The sequence below is a fragment of the Panthera pardus genome, unplaced genomic scaffold (assembly GCF_024362965.1).
Source record: "Panthera pardus isolate Hobbes unplaced genomic scaffold, ASM2436296v1 HiC_scaffold_11, whole genome shotgun sequence".
Classification (NCBI taxonomy): Eukaryota; Metazoa; Chordata; class Mammalia; order Carnivora; family Felidae; genus Panthera; species Panthera pardus.
In genome coordinates, this window is record NW_026526666.1 from 84,890,067 (window position 1) to 84,909,979 (window position 19,913).

The following is a 19,913-nucleotide window of genomic DNA, read 5'->3' on the forward strand; positions in this document are numbered from 1 at the left end:
TACCAAATACATATTTATGTAACATATGCATATTAAATATAACATTCATTTAAAACACATATGTATTAAATAAAAATTATATTAAATATTTTTATAAATATACTTATATTAAAACTTAATATAAATATGCACCTATTTACATTAAAATATTTGTATGTACATCTCTGCAAAGAACACAAAGAGTTAAAGCACAGGGGTAGAAGGGCAATTTACTTTGCATTAGATTCATTTATATCTTTTCATTTTACTCCACATATTTCTACCACCTATTTAAACAAATTTTAAAACTATATATAGCCTAATACATAATGCATACATAATATAATGCAATACATAATACATAACAATGTATAGTAGTCCCCCCTTATCTGTGGTTTCACCTTTCCATGAACAACCACAAACTGGAAGCAGATGATCTCCTAATGTGTGGTCACAAGATCAACAGTAGCCTATGACTAGGTCACAGTGCCTAAATCATTCACCTCGCTTCATCTTATCACATAGGCATTTTATCATGTTACATTATCATAAGAAGGATGAGTATAGGATAATAAGATGATTTGAAAGAGATCACATTTACATAACTTTTTTTATAGTATATTATTATAATTATTCTATTATTACCTATTGTTAATCTCTTCCTGTGCCTAATTTATAAATTAAACTTTATCATAGACACATATGTTTAGGAAAAAACACATTATATATAGGGTTTGGTACTATCTGCAATTTCAGCCATCCACCGGGGGACCTAGAACGCATCTCCTGTGGACACGGGGGACAAGAATACTGTATAGCATAACTGTATTTTTGAAAGGCAAAAACTTACATATGCCTAGAAAAAATCTTGTAGCCTATACCAACTTAACAGTGATTGCATCTGGAGGATAGAATTTAGGGGCCTTTTACTTTCTCCATGATGTATTTCCATAATGTTTCAATTTTTCACAATGAGTACATATTACCTGTGTGATGCAAAATATTCAAAAATAAAAAAAAATCTTTGCGATAGATAAATGCCAACCTTCTCTTTGGCTTAATAAAATATTTACCTTTTGATTCCCTATTTAAGTTTCTATTATAAACAGGGTTTTTCTTTCCAATGTTAAAGGAAGGATTTTTGTTATGTTGCAGGGTTTTTTTTAAGTTTATTTACTTTTGAGAGAAAGAGAGAAGGAGAGAGAGGGAGTGCAAGCGGGGGAAGGGAAGGTAGAGAGGGAGATGGAGGACCCACAGCGGGCTCCTCTTTGTCAGCACAGAGCCTGACTCAGGGCTCGAACTCCTGAACTGTGAGATCATGACCTGAGCCAAAGTTGGATGCTTAACCGACTGAGCCACCCAGGTGCCCTGTTGTGTGTGTGTGTGTGTGTGTGTGTGTGTGTGTGTGTGTGTGTGTGTGTTTTAATGACAAACACGGGTTCTTTTTCTTAGCAAGAGATTTTTTTTCAATAGCCAGGAAGATAATCAACTAGATATTCTTCTCTACTCATCATAAATTCTGTTTTAACTTTTCTTCCTAACTACTCTTCTTATGTAATCATTTGTTCCTGAGTAATACTGCATATTAAAAGAATTTTCATTGAGGGGTGCCTGGGTGGCTCAGTCGGTTGAGCATCCAACTCTTGATTTTGGCTCAGGTTATAATCCAAGAGTTGTGGGATCAAGCCTGGCGTGTGGCTCCTCACTGAACGTGGAACCTGCTTAAGATCCTCTCCCCCTCTCTCACTCCCCCTCTCTCTCACACACTCTCTCTCTAAAATTAAAAAAAAAAAATTTAAGAATTTTCACTGAAAGGGACTTGGAGTTATGTTTTTCTCATCATATCTCAAATATTCTGAAAATTTTTTGCTCTGACTTGCATTTAAAACATTTTATAGTCGGGGCGCCTGGGTGGCTCAGTCGGTTGAGCGGCCGACTTCGGCTCAGGTCATGATCTCATGGTCCGTGAGTTCAAGCCCCGCGTCGGGCTCTGTGCTGACAGCTTGGAGCCTGGAGCCTGTTTCAGATTCTGTGTCTCCCTCTCTCTGACCCTCCCCCATTCACGCTCTGTCTCTCTCTGTCTCAAAAATAAATAAACGTTAAAAAAAATAAAAAAAAAAAAACATTTTATAGTCAAGGAACAAATAGGGAGAGTTGCCAGTCCAAAGACGTATTTTGTTTTTCTATCTTGAGAAATATAGATTATAAATAGGGTCTAAAGGAAAACATATCACCATAGCAAAGTTTTTCTTTTAAGAAACAAATTAAAAAATTTGTTTTCAGGTGACAGAGTTAAAACTTACTAACTTACTAAACCTCTGCAGTTTCTAAAAGTTTCCTTAAAAATAAAGTAAACTAGGGGCGCCCAGGTGGCTCAGTCGGTTAGGCATTTAACTTCACCTCAGGTCATGATCTCTCAGTTCATGAGTTAGAACCCCACGTAAGGCTCTGGGCTGACAGCTCAGAGCCTGGAGCCTGCTTCAGATTCTGTGTCTCCCTCTCTTTCTGCCCCTCTCTCCGCTCGCACTCTGTCTCTCTCTATCTCAAAAATAAACATTAAAAACATTAAAAAAAATAAAGTAAACTAAAAGTACATTTAAATCATAAACAGTAAGAAAAAAGTCTCTACCCGTTAGCCCATTGGGCCTGGAGCTACAAACTACTAATCTATGCTTTCTTCGACCTAGACATATTTATCTCAGGACAGCATCTGAGCAGAGGGTGCAACAGTAATATATACTAGTGGGCTTGGAGCTAAGAGAAAGCCACAATGTCTGAAGGCCACTGGCAAGGAATTCTTGTTCTTCTACTAACAGAAGAACTGTTTGGAAGAAGATTGTTGAAAACAGACAAAAAGAACTACAGAGAGGAAAACATGAAGAAGGTTAGAATGCAACAGTCCAGAACAATTTAAAAGGAACAGGACAAGGTAGCAAACTCCTTAGAGAATGGACTCCCATATCCTTTTTCTTTCCTTATCTTGGTTCTTTTCTAACTTGTTTTTCTCAACTGTTCCAATCTTGCCCAACTGTGCCTAGTTGTAAAAAAAAAAAAAAAATCAAGATCTGACCTACATCTCAATAGTGTCCACCTCTGATGTATCTTTCTATTATGGAATCTCCTCCTTCCAGGGGAAGGCTTTATCTCAATTCCAGAGCCATCTGCCATAGTCAGGATTCTAAAGTGACTCAGAGCCAGAAAATGGTTGAAAATCCTCTGACCTACTAAAAGAAAGAAAGAACTATAAAAAGGGCTATATTCACTTACCACGAACCTGCTTTTTTATTTCTTTGGCAGAATCCAGCCATGTCTGTAAAAAGAAGAAAAGTCATTCACAAAGAGCTCCAAAACCACATAAACCACAGAGTACCAGAGCAGCGTTACTGACTGTCATCGAACAGAGTCTCCAGGTCAACCTACATGTCTGATATTAACTTCACACAGGATAGTAAATCTGAGCAGAGAAATAGGGAGCCAGACAGTTAGGCCCGAATCCTAGCTCCACTATTAGCTAGCTGAGTGATTTGAGGCATCTATTCATCTCAGTTTCCTCACCTACTAGAGGAAATTTAGATGAGATACTAGAAGTAGAGCCTATCTCAGAGACATATGATGAAGATTAAATAAGTTCATGTATATAAAGCCTTAAGTAAACAAGAAATGCTAAATGAGCACTTGTTATTTTATCATTCTATAAAGAGTAGTAGGGATCTATAACCAAGACTAGTTAACATCACCCACATCTTATTTTTCCCTCCAGTTCTGACCTCCAATCTCATTTAAGTTTTCTTTTAAAAAAAATTTTTTTAATGTTTATTTTTGAGAGAGAGAGACAGAGACAGAGCATGAGCTGGGGAAGGGTAGGGAGAGAGGGAAACATACAATCTGAAGCAGGCTCCAGGTTCTGAGCTGTCAGCACAGAGCCTGATTTGGGGCTTGAACTCATAAACTGAGATCATGACCTGAGCCGAAGTCAGATGCTTAACCAACTGACCCACCCCAGGCGCCCATCTCATTTAAGGTTTCTATGTCAGCACAGCTTCTGGTACACGGTTCATGCTCAGTTAATATTTACTGGATGAATGGTTATGTTGTTTTCTCTGACTACTCTTGCCCACACTAATCTCTCCTTTTACTGTTCTCCAAGTCCACTTACAGTCTATACACCATTTGGGCAAGGTTCTTCCACTTGTGGTGGACCGTGCAAAATAATGGCACTTGGAAAGAGCCTCACCATTACCATCTTCCATAGGCTCCTTGGAAATGTTTAAAGAGAAACTTCTAAATTAAATTGTTTAAAATATTTTTATTGATATGAAACATACAAAAAAGTACCTAAAACATAAGTGTATAAATCAATAAATTCTCAAAGTGAACACATAAGCTCAACATTATTAGTACCCAGGAGCCCCTCAAATGACTCCTCCCAATCCCTCCCCATTCTCTCCTCCAAAAGACTTAAAACTGAATTTCAGTGATATTTAGAAAAGAAGAATAAAAGTGTCCCCTCCTCACCCTCTATCCACAAAGACAAAAGGCACAAGAAATGGCCCTACCCAAGAAATGAACTTGAAAACCAGTCTTATATTTGATTATATACTACTTTAACTGTTAAATAAAGATAGTTATCACAACAGACAATAAGCACAAGAGTGAGGATTAATTTCCTTTTCTTTCCCCTTCTCCCACAATTAACATAGAAAATTAAGAAATATGTGTTAAAAATATACCACTTAACGGGCACCTGGGTGGCTCAGTCAGTTGAGCGTCCGACTTCGGCCCAGGTCAGATCTCATGGCTCGTGAGTTTGAGCCCCACATTGGGCTCTGTGCTGGCAGCACAGAGCCTAGACCCTACTTTGGATTCTGTGTCTCTGTCTCTCTCTGCCCCTCCTCTGCAAACGCTCTCTCTCTCTCTCTCTCTCTCTCAAAAATAAACATGAAAAAAAATTTTTAAATACCACTTAATATAAAACTGTTCCTTAGAATAAAAACTAGATGCATACTTGTTTAAGCCCTGTCAGAAAAGCAGTAACCCTCATCTCTCATTATGATTAAAGAACTTTAAAGTTGTTGTAGGTCCAAAAGCAAAAGAAAACTGTAAAAGCACCATTTAGGAAGTTTTGTGGAACCTCTGAGAATCATTTTTTTAATTTTTTTTTTTACATTTATTTCTTTTTGAGAGACAGAGAGAAACAGAGCACAAGCAGGGGAGGGGCAGAGAGAGAGGGAAACATAGAATCTGAAACAGGCTCCAGGCTCTGAGCTGTCAGCACAGAGCCCGATGCGGGGCTCGAACTCACAAACCGTGAGATCATGACCTGAGCCGAAGTTGGACTCCCAACCAACTGAGCCACCCAGGTACCCCCAGAGAATCATTTTTTAAAATGTTTATTTATTTATTTTGAGAGAGAGAGAAAGGGGGAGCAATCACAGAGAAGGAACGGAGAGTGAGGGAGAAAGAAAATCCCAAGTAGGCTACTCACTACTTGGAGAGAGCCCTATGCAGCGCTTGATCTCACAAACCATGAGATCATGACCTGAGCCAAAGTTAAAAGCCAGATGCTTAACCACCTGAGCTATCCAGGTGCCCCAAGAATCATCATTTATACCATGCAATCCAGAACTCTTAACAAAGACTACTTTTTACCACTTTGGAACGAACATCTCCCACCGTTATGAGGCAACTCTATATTTTGCACTATTTTTCAGAGAAATCTCCCAAGGTAACCTGAAGATGCCAAGTTTCTTACAGAGACTGTACAGTCATTCTAGAACTCTGGAGCTAGAATTCCCACCAATTTGACATAAAGAGGGCAAACCCAGATTTGTGTCAATCACATATGACTCCAAGTAAATGACCTTATAGAATAAATCATCGCTTCAGTATCTAGACGTCCAAATCAAAATCAAAAACAATGTGTACAAAATAATAAAAATCAATGTATATAAGAATTGGCACTTTTATGTTCAATTTAAATGATTCCATTCACAGCATTTTATTTAGCCAACAAATACCTGAGGAATGCCCCCATGTGCTAGCCACTGTAGTTTCAAAAAAAGGATTTAAAAATAGCACTTGTCCTCACAGAGCTAGTCTAACGGAAGAGGTGAATAGCAAACAATTGATTTGTTTGTTCTAGGTGTGAAAATGACTATGACAGAAATGTGTGAGAGTGCTATGAGAGAGCATAGAGTGTTCTAGGAGCACAGAGGAGGTACACCAAGATGAACTGGGGGTAAGAGGCAGGAAACGTTTCTCAAAGGAGTATTTGGGAGTACTAAACTGTATCTTAAGGGACAAACAAGAATTAGCCAGGCAAAATAGAAGATGAAGTAAATAAAAAGGCACAGGGTATAAGAGAACAGGATACATTTGAGTTGCTACATGCAGTCGAGCATAGCTAGAACACAGAGGTGAGGAGGGGAGATACACAATGCAAGAGAATGGTTAAGGGTCAGATCATGGGGGGCGCAGTATTCCACAGTAAGAAACTTGGACTTTATCAAGTGCCAGGCAAAGGGGAGCCATTGAAGGATTTAAAGTAAAGGAGAGACATAAATTAGAGGAAGCATGACTGTAGACAGGGAGACCAAATAAGAGGTGGTTTCTGAGAATGATAATTGTGGTACAGAAGAGAATAATGATCATGGGTACTGGCTTTGAAGTCAGACAGTCTTGAGTTCTAATCCTGTCGCAACCTATCATTTATTTACTAGCTATGTAACCTTATCTAAGATCATCTAAATCTCAATTTTCTCATACACAAAATTGGGATAAAACTACCCTCCTGACAGAGTTATTATGGATTAAATTATTTGATGTATTTAAAAAGCACATAACCAGCACTCAATAAAGTGTGCTGATATTGACAATCAAAAGGGTTTGATAGGATGACTATGGGTCAGAGAAAAAAGATGTTTAGGAGCTTGAATGTATGGGAAGGTGGGGTACAGGGAGGAATGATTTGAGTTGGTAAGTTATAAAGTTAAAGGATAATTCCCAAGTTGCCACCTTAGGGAACTGGGAGGAGTAGTATTATTCACTGAAATAGGAAATGTAGGATATAAAAAAGAAATCGATTTTCTTGAAGAAGAAGAAAAAAATAGCAAAAAAAACTGGAAACAACTCAAACGTCCATCAACAGTGGAATAAATAAATTGTGGTATATTTTGTAGATATATTTTTGAGGCATCTTTGGAAATCCACATGAAATATTTCAATAGACAGCTAGATAAACAGGTCCTGATATTCAGCAGAGAGATTTGGGCCAGAAATATAAATCTGGGCACTTTTCCCATATAGGTGATAGATAAAACCATGAAAGAAGACAAAAATCACAGAGGAGTGAAAAGAAAGACACTAAGGACAGACCTTTGGGGAACACTTGCATTTAAGGGATGGAGAAAGGGCAAAGAGCTGAGAAATAAACTGAGAAGGGGTGAGCAAAGTGGCAGGAGGAAAACAGGAGAGACTGGTATCATAGAATCTAAAGGAATAGAAAGCTTCAAGGATGGGCGGACAAGATCATCCATGCTACAAAATGGACAGGAAACATAAGGATGAAAAACTCAGATTTATCTTGGCAAGAGTAGTTTCAGCTGAGTGATAAGAGTAGCAATCCAAATGCAGTACCTCATACTAAGTGCAGGTGAGGATGTGGCACAGCTGGAACTCATTCAGTGCTGGTAGAGTGTCAACTGGTAACACCACTTTGGAAAACTGTCTGATACTATCCACTAAAGCTGACCATATGCGTTCTTTATAACCCAGCAATTCCACTTTAGGAATACACCCAACAGAAATGTATGTGACAAGATGTGTACTATAACACACATGTACAAGAATGCTCCTAGCAGCAGTATTCTTGAAAGCTCAAACTATATACAAGCCAAACATCCATCAACAGTAGAATACAAAGTGTGGTACAAACGATGAACTTTTATACAGAAATGAGAATGAATGAGCTACTGCTACTCACAACATGGATGAATCTCAAAAACACAATACCGAACAAAATAAAAGAAATCAGACCTAAGAGAACACATGTATGATTTCATTTATGCAACACAGTTTAAAAACAGGCAAAACTAACTCATGGTGATAGATGTTAGGAAGACACCTGTTACTTTTAATGGGGGGGTAAGGTAGGGGTAATGATTGTTAGGGGATGGAGGTAGTGACTTAGAGGGAGACGAAAAGGGATTCTGGAGTCTGGTAATCTAGGGGTGTTTATCCAAATGTGTTCCCTTTGTAAAAATTCTTTGAGATATGCATGCGTGATTTATGCACCTCCCTGTATTATGTTAGACTAATAGGCAGTGAGGAACTAGAGATAGTTATATGTAAACTAATTTCTCAAGAGCATGGTTGTGCAGGACAGGCAAAAGGATTATAACTAGCGAAAAGAGACAGAAATTAACCGATAAAACAAAATGTTGAAAGGACAAAAGAACTGTATCTTATTAGGGATCTTAACATGCCCTCTCAAACAGCACTTCTGATGATCTTCTGGTTTCTACTTGAATACTTTCAGTTACAAGGGTTCCCTTTATTTTTTTTTTTTTAAGAATTCCCTTTTGGGGCGCCTGGGTGGCTCAGTCAGTTAAGCGTCCGACTTCGGCTCAGCTCATGATCTCACAGTCCGTGGGTTCGAGCCCCGCATCGGGTTCTGTGCTGACAGCTCAGAGCCTGGAGCCTACTTGGGATTCTGTGTCTCCCTCTCTCTCTGCCCCATCCCCACTCATGCTCTGTCTCTCTCTGTCTTAAAAATAAATAAAATATTAAAAAAAAATTTTTTTTCAATATATGAAGTTTATTGTCAAATTGGTTTCCATACAACACCCAGTGCTCATCCCAAAAGGTGTCCTCCTCAATACCCATCACCCACCCTCCCCTCCCTCCCACCCCCATCAACCCTCAGTTTGTTCTCAGTTTTTAAGAGTCTCTTATGCTTTGGCCCTCTCCCACTGTAACCTCCTTTTTTTTTTTTCCCTTCCCCTCCCCCATGGGTTTAAAAATATGGAGCGCTTCATGAATTTGCGTGTCATCCTTGCGCAGGGGCCATGCTAATCTTCTCTGTATTGTTCCAATTTTAGTATATGTGCTGCCGAAGCGAGCACTAAAAAAAATTTTTTTAAAGAATTCCCTTTTAAGGGTCCATTTTGCCAATCATATCGTGTAAGTTAAATAAATTAACATTTCAAACAGAATTTAAGTTTGTGATTCAAAAAGAATCACATTCCTTCTTGTGCTTAAAAAAAAAAGTTTCAAAACAGCAGAGATGAACAACAGCAGTAGCCTGATATAGGTCTTCATTCATTCAACTGAAGAATTACAGGTCTCGCTTGTGCTCTCCTACTTCAAAACACCTTCTCACGTGTTGTCCCTTTCACTTTGAATTCTCTATCCCAATTTCTTCATCTAGAAGATTCCTGACCATCTCTTATAAGTCAGATCTTATGTTACTTCCTGCAGGAAACCCTTTCTATGTGGGTGCCCATCTTACTACTGCCCCCTCCCCCGCCATCAGTCTGGGAGCTCCCTGAGCAACGAGACTACCTATGTGTTTTATAGCTGTGCCCGGCACAACACAAATGTTGTCTACTCGATAAATGTTTCATGAATAAACGAATGAAAAATGCTACCAAAATAAGCCATGATAGAGGTGATAAGGTTTCAACTAAGGCAATGGGATTTAATGAAGTAAAATGAATAGGAACTTTTCATATCTTTTGCAGCAATTATAACCTTAAGTCATAAAGTTTTAAGAAAGAACATGCCCTGAGTTGGTCATGATCTACCCTTATCTGGAGGTCCTAAAACTCCACACATACATGTAAGTGATCTATACAAATCCTTGTCTCTTGAGGTAAAAGATTTATCTATACACTCCACAATCTGTCTTCCTTAATCTGAGGAATAACGATTGTTTATGCTACTGTTAGTATGTTTACTTCAAATCACTGCTCCAATAAGTTTATAGAAACTCTTTAACATAGTAATTCTAAATCTGACTCTTCACATGTTAAAAAAGCCACATTTAAATCCACTAGAGATGTCAAATCAAATCTTCCTAGCAAAAGCCAAGATCCTGAATACAGCCTCCCTACTCTACAAGTATGTTTACAAAATTCATTTTAGTCTTTCTTATTTACTAGACAATAAAGATATAATCATTACTGGTATTTGCCTTCAAAGCTAGCCAATAATCAATGGAAAACAATCCATCCTTTCAAATGACTATAAATGAAATGCCTCACACTATTGAATTAATACTCACTCCAGTGGTGTTTACTATTTGCCTTTGCAAGGTGAAAGAAAGACCCTCTTGGCTGTAACTGATTATTCAGAGTTGAAAATCTGACTCCTAAAGTAAGAAAATTCATCCACACAGAAAATGGAAGAAAGGAGAAAGACCATATACTATTGAATTGAATGAACTCCTCATTTAAAATTCTCATTATTGGGGCCCCTGGGTGGCTCAGTCGGTTGAGCATCCGACTTCGGCTCAGGTCATGATCTCGCAGTCTGTGAGTTCGAGCCCCGCGTCAGGCTCTGTGCTGACAGCTCAGAGCCTGGAGCCTACTTCGGATTCTGTGTCTCCCTCTCTCTCTGCCCCTCCCCCACTCATGCTCGCTCTCTCTCTCTCTCTCTCTCTCTCTCTGTCAAAAATAAATAAACATTAAAAAAATGTTTTTTAATTAAAAATAAATAAATAAAATTCTCATTATTTACCAAAAGAGCTCACGATTTTTGCTTAGAGAAGGAATTTGGAGTAGGGGGTAGGAATTAATGTGGATGATATTTCTCCAAGGGAAAAAAAAATCCTTGATTCATTCATAAGCAACTAAGCAGGAATAAAATGTAGGAAACAACTGCTTAACTCCTGTAATTTTGATTCATAGTGGTAATAAATCTCTCATAGGGCTATAGAAGTTTGCTTCTGACTGCTTTTCCTCTTCTCTAGCCAGACTCAATCTGGCAATAGGTCTGTTATTATGCAGTTAGTAGAGAAAGAGAGCAAGCAAGCCATTCCACATGAGGAAAAGTCAATTCAATTAACTTTCCTCCCTGCTAAAGGTATCCAACTGTCTACAAACAAAACACAAAGATCCAGAAGCTCTTTAGGAGAGAAGTTAATATACAACGGACAAATCTTTACACACAAAAAAGAAGACAACAGGCTGGGAATGGAAAGAGGATATTCATCTCCGTTTGTATTATGGTTCACATTTCTTCCCACAATTCGAGAACCGTTAAAAAGAAAACCATGGGCCCAAAATGGAGTCACTTAGGTTAAGGCCCCAAGTCAGTAAACCAAGACTTAATACTGCAGAAATGTTAACTAGCCAATATGGGAATTTCCTGGTCAGCACTAGGAAATTTACTAACAGACCCTTTCTGTTTCCCTTAGGAGGGTGACTTTGCCTAAAGCAGTAGATTCTTTGCTAATAATTTCCTTTTTTCCATTCCCTCTCTACCTTAAAAAACCTTTCCTTTCATGTAGCCCTTTAGGGCTCCCCTCCACTCCTAGGTGGGATACTGCTCAATTCATGAAGTGATTATTAAAGCCAATTATTAGATCTTTAAAATTTACTCGGTTGAATTTTTATAATTTAACAGGAACTAATTCTGTAGATGGGAAACAAAAGCAGAGAAACAAAGACAAAATGTAAAAATCAAAGACAGAGGAATTAAAAGTTCTTGAAGAAGAAAATCATTTAGGACGGAGCAGGAGGCAAGGAATTTCAGGAGTAAACAGGCTGTACAGCTGGGAGGAAACCATTCTTCATATGCTTCAGTTTTCTCATCTCTAAAAGGAGGGGACTGAACCCCAGGAGCTTCCACAGCTCTGGTATCCTTTGTGTTTTCAGAATGACAGAAACTGTGGATAAATGACTAACAAACATTAATGGTTTTACAGATGTAATCATTTCATGAATCTCTATATATTTCTAAAGACAGTATCTGGAAATCTGGCTTACTGACAGTAGATACACATAGGTAATGGTAACTAAAATGAAATTGAATAGCGTGCCAGGCAGTGCATCTCCACCGTGTCCGAGGGCAGCTCAGCAGCTGCAGCAGCCACTACCAGAGGGGCCTTCTGCAGGTCTCCCCTGTCCCCTCCACGCCAAGGATGAAATTCCTCAACAAGAAGGAAGCAGTTACGTAGCACCAGTGGACGAAAACTAAACCAAGTTCCAGGCCCTATAGCTCTGTCCCCATCAGCCTAATAATCACCAGTGTCGCCTACCTCCCTCTGGGTTCCTGGGCCAACAAGATGATGGAATGAGACACAAAGATGAGGAGTCAGCCCGGGGACCCTGAGTCCCTTCCCAGTGGCAAGGAACCAGGAACCAAGGGAGGAGCTCCCCACCAGGGCTCACCGCAGAAGTCCAGCCAGTTGGTTCCAGGGCCTGCCACTTCTGCAGGGGCACCTTCCAGGCCCCTCTGGCAGCCCCACCCCAGCACCCACACTGCTGCTGCGACTATGACAAGGCTTTCTCTTACCAGTCCAAGCTGGCCCCATACCGGCTGGCACACAGCACAGCCCACCCCCATCCGTGCCCCAATTGCCCCAAGGCCCTCTCTTACCTTCAACCTGGCAGCCCACCACCTCACGCACAGCGAGTGCCTGCCCATACCTGTGCCTACACTGCCCAAAGGCCTTTGGCCATAGCTCCAAGCTGGCAGCCCACTTCTGGGCTCCAAGTCCTTCTGCTACCCCTCCAAACTTGCACCTCCGCCACACACACCATGCCACCGATGGCCAACCCTATCTTCGTTGTCAGTGCCCTATGGACTTTTTCATTCCCCTCCAAACTGGCCACTCAAAGCTTGTGTCACGTACCCCCCCCCCCACCTCGTCCCCCCACGGCACTAGGCAGCAAGCCCATGGCCCAGGCATCACTACTCCAGCTGTGAGCAGGCCTTTGGCCAAAGACACTTCCTGCTCTGTCTCCAAAGCAGCCAACACCAGACTGAGAGCCAGGTGGAGTGAGAGTGAGCTCTTTCCCCTTGGCTCGCGGTACCCTCTGCCACCAACCTGGTCAATAAAGAGGTGGCATTTCTAAGCTGGTCTGTATGGACTTTTCTCTTCCAGATAGCTGGCAAGGAGACTGGCTCCACACTGGGCTCAAACTTACAAGGCGGAGGAACCCTTTCCTCACCTGTTTGGGCAGGGGAAGGTGTGAGCCAAAACCATGGACTTGGAGCTGTGGTTTGAAAGCAAGCCCTGGATTTGGTTTTCCCTTCTATTCAGATTGCAAAAGTAAAAAATCTCCTAGCATCGTGGGTTGGTGAGAGTGTGGGGAAACAGGGTCTCTCCCTATTGTTGTAAATTAAATCGGTACCTCCATTTTGGCCATTTGACTGTATCTATAAAAAAATTTTAAATGCAAAAATAAAATGAAATCAAATAATATGGCTAGATATAGCAATTAAGTAAAGAGTATGCTGTTCTCCAGGTAGATTATTTAACCCAAGAAAGATCAGGTAGATTACTGAGCTTGAACAATGCTCCAGAATACACCTCTAGATTATGACATACAAATCTAATTTTTTAAAGCAAAAACATTGTTTAGTTGGTAATTTTATTTTAAAATAATACTATCAAAATAATAATGATAATACCTACTTTTTATTGACTGCTCTCTACATGCCATGTACCATTCCACATGTTTTTATGTAAATTATTTCATTATCATTCCCATTTTACCAATGAGAAAAAAAGAAGTAACTTACCTATCTCACAAGTATTAAGTGACAAATCTGTTCTCTAAAACTTAATAATACGTCTCACTCTTAAACATTTATGGAATGCATACCACAAGATAGATAGAGAGAGAGAGGGAGGGAAGGAGGGAGAGATGGAGAGAGGAAGAAAGGGAAGGAAAGGGAAGGAAAGGAAAGGAGAGGAGAGGGGAGGGGAGGTGGAAGGGGAAGGGAAAGGGGAAGGGGAAGGAAGGGGAAGGGGAAGGGAAGGAGGGAGAGAGGAGGAGAGGAAAGGAAAGGAAAGGAAAGGAAAGGAAAGGAAAGGGAAGAAAATAAGATTCTACTAGCTTAATTCTACAAAGGGAAAGTCATACAGAAGATCAAGAATCAGAATGGCTTTGGCCTTCTTAATAGCAACACTGGAAGCTAGAAGACAATGGAGCAATGCCTTCAAAATTATGATGGTTCAAGTATAAAATTATATACCCAACCAAACTAACAACGAAATGTGAAGGTAGAGTAGACCTTTTTCAGACATATAATGTCTCAACAAGATTATGTCTCATGTGCTCCTTCTTTCTCAGAAGAAGCACTCTATCAAAACACAAGAAAAAGCTGAGACAAAGGAAATAGGAGAAACATTACAGGAGAAAGGCAAATCAAATCCCCAGGATGGGGGCACCTGTGTGGCTTAGTCAGTTGAGCATCCGACCCTTGATTTCAGCTCAGGTCATGATCCCAGGGTCGTGGGATGGAGTCCCATGTTGGGCTCCATACTGAGTGTGGAGCCTGCCTGGGATTTTCGCTCTCTCTCCTCTCCCCCATTCACACTATCTCTCTCTCTCTCTCTCTCTCTCTCTCTCTCTCTCTCTCTCTCAAAATAAAAATAAATTTCAAAAAACATCCCCAGGATGATGGTGATGGTAAATACCAGGGACAACTATGTATTAAGACAGACAGAGCAACTCATCCACACTAAAGAAGTGTGACTCAAGAGATAGTATATTGAAGAAGGATGGTCATTACCAAGGTGGCTTTTGCTACTGTACTGGCCCTTTCACCTGACAGTGCTAAGGTAAGTCTTCCCAAAATTTATTTTTGTACAAGATTTGCTTGGCAAGTTCCTGCTTTCCCTCCTATGCCCTACTTCCTGGATCAGCCTAAAGACTCGCATTTTAACCCAAAAAAACCCTCTGCTTTGACCCATTTCTGAGAGCTGAAGTTTGACCACAATGAATTTAGAAGCAGAAAATATAGAAAAGTTCATTGCCTCTGACCACGTTCCTGTTGGATATCCTGTAAGAGCCTGGACCCTGCTATAGACCTGTCAAATGCTCTGAATATGATAAGCCCTACGTTTCCCAGGATTCACTTACCCACTGACTTCCTCCTAAGCGGCTCTTATAAACTATCAGGGAAGTTGAAACTAGATTATGATTCTGAGACAAAAGCCTTTCTCTTCTAGAAATATTTTATCTAAAAGGGATAACAATGTCCTTTTTTTACACAGCCAGGTTTATACTTTGCTATTCAGCTTTTATATTAGCCACTTTTTAAAAAAATGTTTATTTATGAGAGAACAAGAGCATGGGAGGGGCAGAGAGAGAAGGAGAGAGAGAATCCCAAGCAGGCTCTGCATTACTAGTGCAGAGCCTGACATGGGGCTTGATCCTATGAATCATGAGATCATGACCTGAGCCGAAATCAAGAGTCAGATGCTCAACTGACAGAGCCACCCAGGTACCCCTATATTAGCCATTTTTAAAATCACTTTACACACACACACACACACACACACACACACACACAAATATAAATAATATAAATAAAGCAATATAATATTTGCTTATTAAGATTTTGAAAAGTATAAGGAAAACAAAACTTGCTGACAGGACAAATATGGATGGGACCAACAATGGTGAAAAGTTTTCACTGCAACTGAAAGTTTTTGTACCAATGTGGGCCCTAAAAACTCAACTGCAAGTGGAAAAGAATTTCCTCTGCTGAATGTCTTTAGATAAGCTAGCTTCTCAAAATTTAATTATGCATGGTTCATAGAAAAAATATTTTCAGTTATATTAAACAAGTAAGTACTCAGTGACTTTATTTACATGCCAAATTCAAGCATTCTCAATTATTCTCAGATGAATCTTGGGTTTCTTTCTTTTTGTACCCACAATGTAAAAACATTGAACTTTACCTCACTGAGCTTGTATAACATAGAATACTTTTCTGAGTATTTTCCTTGATTCATGGAAGAATTTTCTAGCCCACAGCTGCTGAATGTTTTTCACTGTAGTTTTGGGGTATTGTTTTTTTAATTACCTTCAATCTTCCCATATCAATCGAACTTAGAGGTTTCAGTACAAGTTGGTTTGAGCCTTTAAGGGCAAAGATTAAGTCCTTAAAGAATAATATTAACCTAGTGCTGGCAGACATAGTTCTTCTGTTTGAATAAACAGTCACTCACATAGAAAGACAAACTGTTGCAATCTACTAATTAACTACTAGTACATTCAACAAATAGATTTTATTTAGGCAAAGGGCAATTCCATGTCTTCTAGTCTGCATTATCTAGCTCAAAATAATCGAACTATAGAGTCTGCAGCTGTTAAAGGCTGCTGCCCCTCAACTTTTCTTTTTTTCTTATAAAATTTAATGTTTATTTATTTTTGAGAAAGAGAGAGACAGACAGACAGAACGTGAGTGGGGGAGAAGAAGAGAGAGGGAGGCACAGAATCTGAAGCAGGCTCCAGGCTCCGAGCTGTCAGCACAGAGCCTGACACAGGGCTTGAACCTGTGAACCACAAGATCATGACCTGAGCTAAAGTTGGACGCGTAACCGACCAAGCCACCCAGCCACACCTCAACTTTTCTTAATAAATATAAATTATCTTGGATAAAGAATCAACTAAAATGTTTTTTTCTTGGTTTTGTTTTGTTTTTTGTTTGTTTTTTTAGTTTTAGAGAAAGAATGAACGAGCAGGGCAGAAGGAGAAAGAGAGAATCCTAAGCAGGTTCCACACTCAGCACAGAGCCTGAGGCAGGGCTTGATCCCATGGAACTGGGATCATGACCCGAGCTGAAACCAAGAGTTGGATGCTCAACCAACTGAATCACTCAGGTGCCCTTGAAATGGCTTTAAATATATTGTATACAGACAGGGGCACCTGGGTGGCACAGTTGGTTAAGCATCCAACTTCAGCTCAGGTCATGATCTCACAGTTCGTGAGTTCAAGCCCCGCATTGGGCTCTGTGCTCATAGCTCAGAGCCTGGAGCCTGCTTCAGATTCTGTGTCTCCCTCTCTCTCTGCCCCATCCCCACTCATGCTCTGTCTCTCTCTGTCTTAAAAATAAATAAAACATTTAAAAACATTTTTTTTGAACATATTGTATACAAAACTCTCTCACCATGGCCTGGCTGGTGTGTAGCTCACCAGATTCACCTATTACTCTATTCCTCACTCCCTATGTTTAGCCGGGCTCCTACTTTCTCAAATGCCACTCTCTCAATTCTAGGCCTTTACACAAGCCATTCTCTCCCCACTTCACTTGCCCGCTTCAGCCTTTAGTTCTCGGCTCAGGCATCACTTCCCCAGAGAAGACTTCCCTGGCCATATCCTTTCATGACATCTTGTTTTTCCTTTTGTGTAACACTCATCCACTAAACCACAAGCACCAGAGGGAAGAGACCATGTCTATCTTATTCACAGCCATATCCACATCATCTTGTAAAGCACCTGCAAAGACTTGTTAAACTGTACTAAAGTTTTCATCACTAAATTTAAGCTAAATATTTGTAATTTTCAGTAAATTGGGCTAGGAAATAATTCAAGTTTTCTGAAGTAAATACCTGACTTTTAACTTTCCTCCCCTCTCTGTGTTCTCACACTTTCTTTTACTTCTTCCAAAAGTTAACTACTGGTTTCATTTGGTCTGGAAGAAAATGTCAGATTCGTTGTAGGACTATTTTGATAATATTGGGACTTTATTCTCTTTTATAAAACTACTCTCAAATTATAAATATATGTCATAATTATCCTATAATTATAATATTGGTAGATCATCCATTCAGTAAGTATTTATTACAAACCTATTAAATACATACTAACTGCATAATATATGAAGTTATTGGTATCTACTTACTAATCAGGACATCATAGCTCTGTACCTCCCCTGTTTTTTAAAAATATAGTACAGGGGCACCTGGGTGGTTCAGTTGGTTAAGCATCTGACTTTGGCTCATGTCACGATCTTGTGGTTTGTCATTTGGAGCCCCAAGTCGGGCTCTGCGCCGACAGCTCAGAGCCTGGAGCCTGCTTCAGAATCTGTCTCCCTCTCTCTGCCCCTCCCCTGTTCGTGCTCTGTCTCTCTCTCAAAAATAAATAAACATTAATAAAAATTAAAAATAGAGAACAGTAGATCCTTTCTCTCAATGATGAAAGAACACACCAGCAATGATCTTTTTTTTTTAATTTTTTTTTAAGTTTGTTCATTTCTTTTTGAGAGAGAGCAAGCAGGGTAGGGGCAGAGAGAGAGAGGGGGGAGAGAGAGAACCCCAAGCAGGTTCCATGCTGTCAGCACAGAGACCAATGTGGGGCTCAAACCCATGAACCACAAGATCATGACCTGAGCTGAAATCAAGAGTTGGACGCTTAACCGACTGAGCCACCCAGGTGCCCCAGCAATGATCTTTTCTTTAAGATGTTTGTTCTAGAGGGAAAATCTGAGAAATAAGAAGAGGCAAGAATAACTCTTAAGTGCACTGTGTCTTGGAGAGGCAGGCATAAATACATCTTTAACAACAATATAAGATTAAAACAAATTTTTTGACAAGCAGTCTCCTCACCTTAGAGGTTGCATTATCCCAAACGGCTAGTCCGAAGTAGTCCTCTTCCAAAAGATTGAGGTGCTCACACACTCGTTTAAGCAAATCCTGTCCCTTAGCATGTTTCTGCAAAGACATATATATTATGAGGTTTCCTCTTATTCTTGTATTTATCACCAAATAAAATAAAATGTCACTTTACCGCTTCCTCTTTTACCCTTGGTTACCACTACTTTCAGATGGTTATAAAGCGTAAGTAGAACAATGGTGGGTTATAAAAATCTTGTTTCTTAATTTGTCAGCTTAAATATGCAACACACTTAGTGGCCTGGAACTAGTGCTAGAATTCAAAGCAATATTTTACCTTCCTTTCATCAACCATTCCCTACCTCCAACCCAAACATCACATTCTTTATTTTTGGTGTAGTATTTCCTGAAGCTTGCTATGGTCTGCTATCATCATGACCACCTAAATTCACTGAATCTGCTGTCGACGTTGACAATTAATAATGGCTATGCTATGGAAATCATTAGGCTTTCTACCATTCTCAGACCAAATGTCCCAAGACAGTAGGTTGCTGAAAAACACACAAAGTCTAAAATTCTAGATACCCTATAGACATTACCTGTTGCAGTGGCTTTTTCAGGTGTGCTATAAATCATTTTCTTAATGTTTCTTTACGTAGGAAATCCTACCACTGCCAAATTTGGGTACTAATACTCCTACTTAGCCTAACTTAGAGGCTAAGATGTACAGTCAAAAAGTCCTGGCTCCTCCATTTACAAGCTAAACAACCTGGATTAATTCTATTAATATTTCTGAACATTAGCTTTCTCATATGTAAAATGGTAAGAATATTTATACCTATACTGTCTATTTACTGGAATTGTTGAAAAAAATCAAACATGCTAACAATTGCTGAGAAATGTATTTTTAAAAATACTTCAAAAAAATTAGAATACTTTTTGACACACATACACCTGTCCTTCTCTCAATGAGCAGAGTTGCTTTTAATGACTGTTAGTAGATGTTCATTCATTTTCAGACTTAACCCATCTATGATACATCATTTTCTTCACTGTTTTCCCTCATATGTTTTCATTCCAAATGACAGAAATGATTAGGGAATTCTTCATGTATAGGCCCCTACTCCTTTATTTATAATTCCAAAATCCAAAAGCTCTAAAAAGTAAAATTTTAGGCCTTTTTTTTCCCCAGAGGGAGGGTGTCCAAAGTTCATTTGAAGGCAAATTCTGCCCTGAACTGTTATGAGGCTATTTATGATCTTTATTTACCCATCTTAGAATGAATCTTGGTACTGCCACACACCCTAGTGGGTGTGTTATGAAATATGCAGCATAAGTAAACACTGTCTTTCTAAAGTCC

The 19,913-nt window shown here is 39.5% G+C and overlaps 1 protein-coding gene and 1 non-coding gene across 21 annotated transcripts in view; both read right to left on the reverse strand.

Moving 5' to 3' along the window:
• Positions 1-19,913, reverse strand: part of EPB41 (erythrocyte membrane protein band 4.1) — a 199,172-nt gene that overhangs the window by 86,093 nt on the left and 93,166 nt on the right. For all 20 annotated transcript variants that reach the window (XM_053898530.1, XM_053898488.1, XM_053898494.1 and 17 more), the window contains exons 4-5: positions 18,548-18,652; positions 3,247-3,289 (exon numbers count right to left, since the gene is read on the reverse strand). In XM_053898530.1, coding sequence (XP_053754505.1) covers positions 3,247-3,289; positions 18,548-18,652 — 148 coding nt within the window. The remainder of the gene's footprint in view (positions 1-3,246; positions 3,290-18,547; positions 18,653-19,913) is intronic.
• LOC128775944 (U6 spliceosomal RNA) lies at positions 8,995-9,101 on the reverse strand. The gene has a single exon (XR_008420921.1). It is a non-coding gene; the product is annotated as a U6 spliceosomal RNA (small nuclear RNA).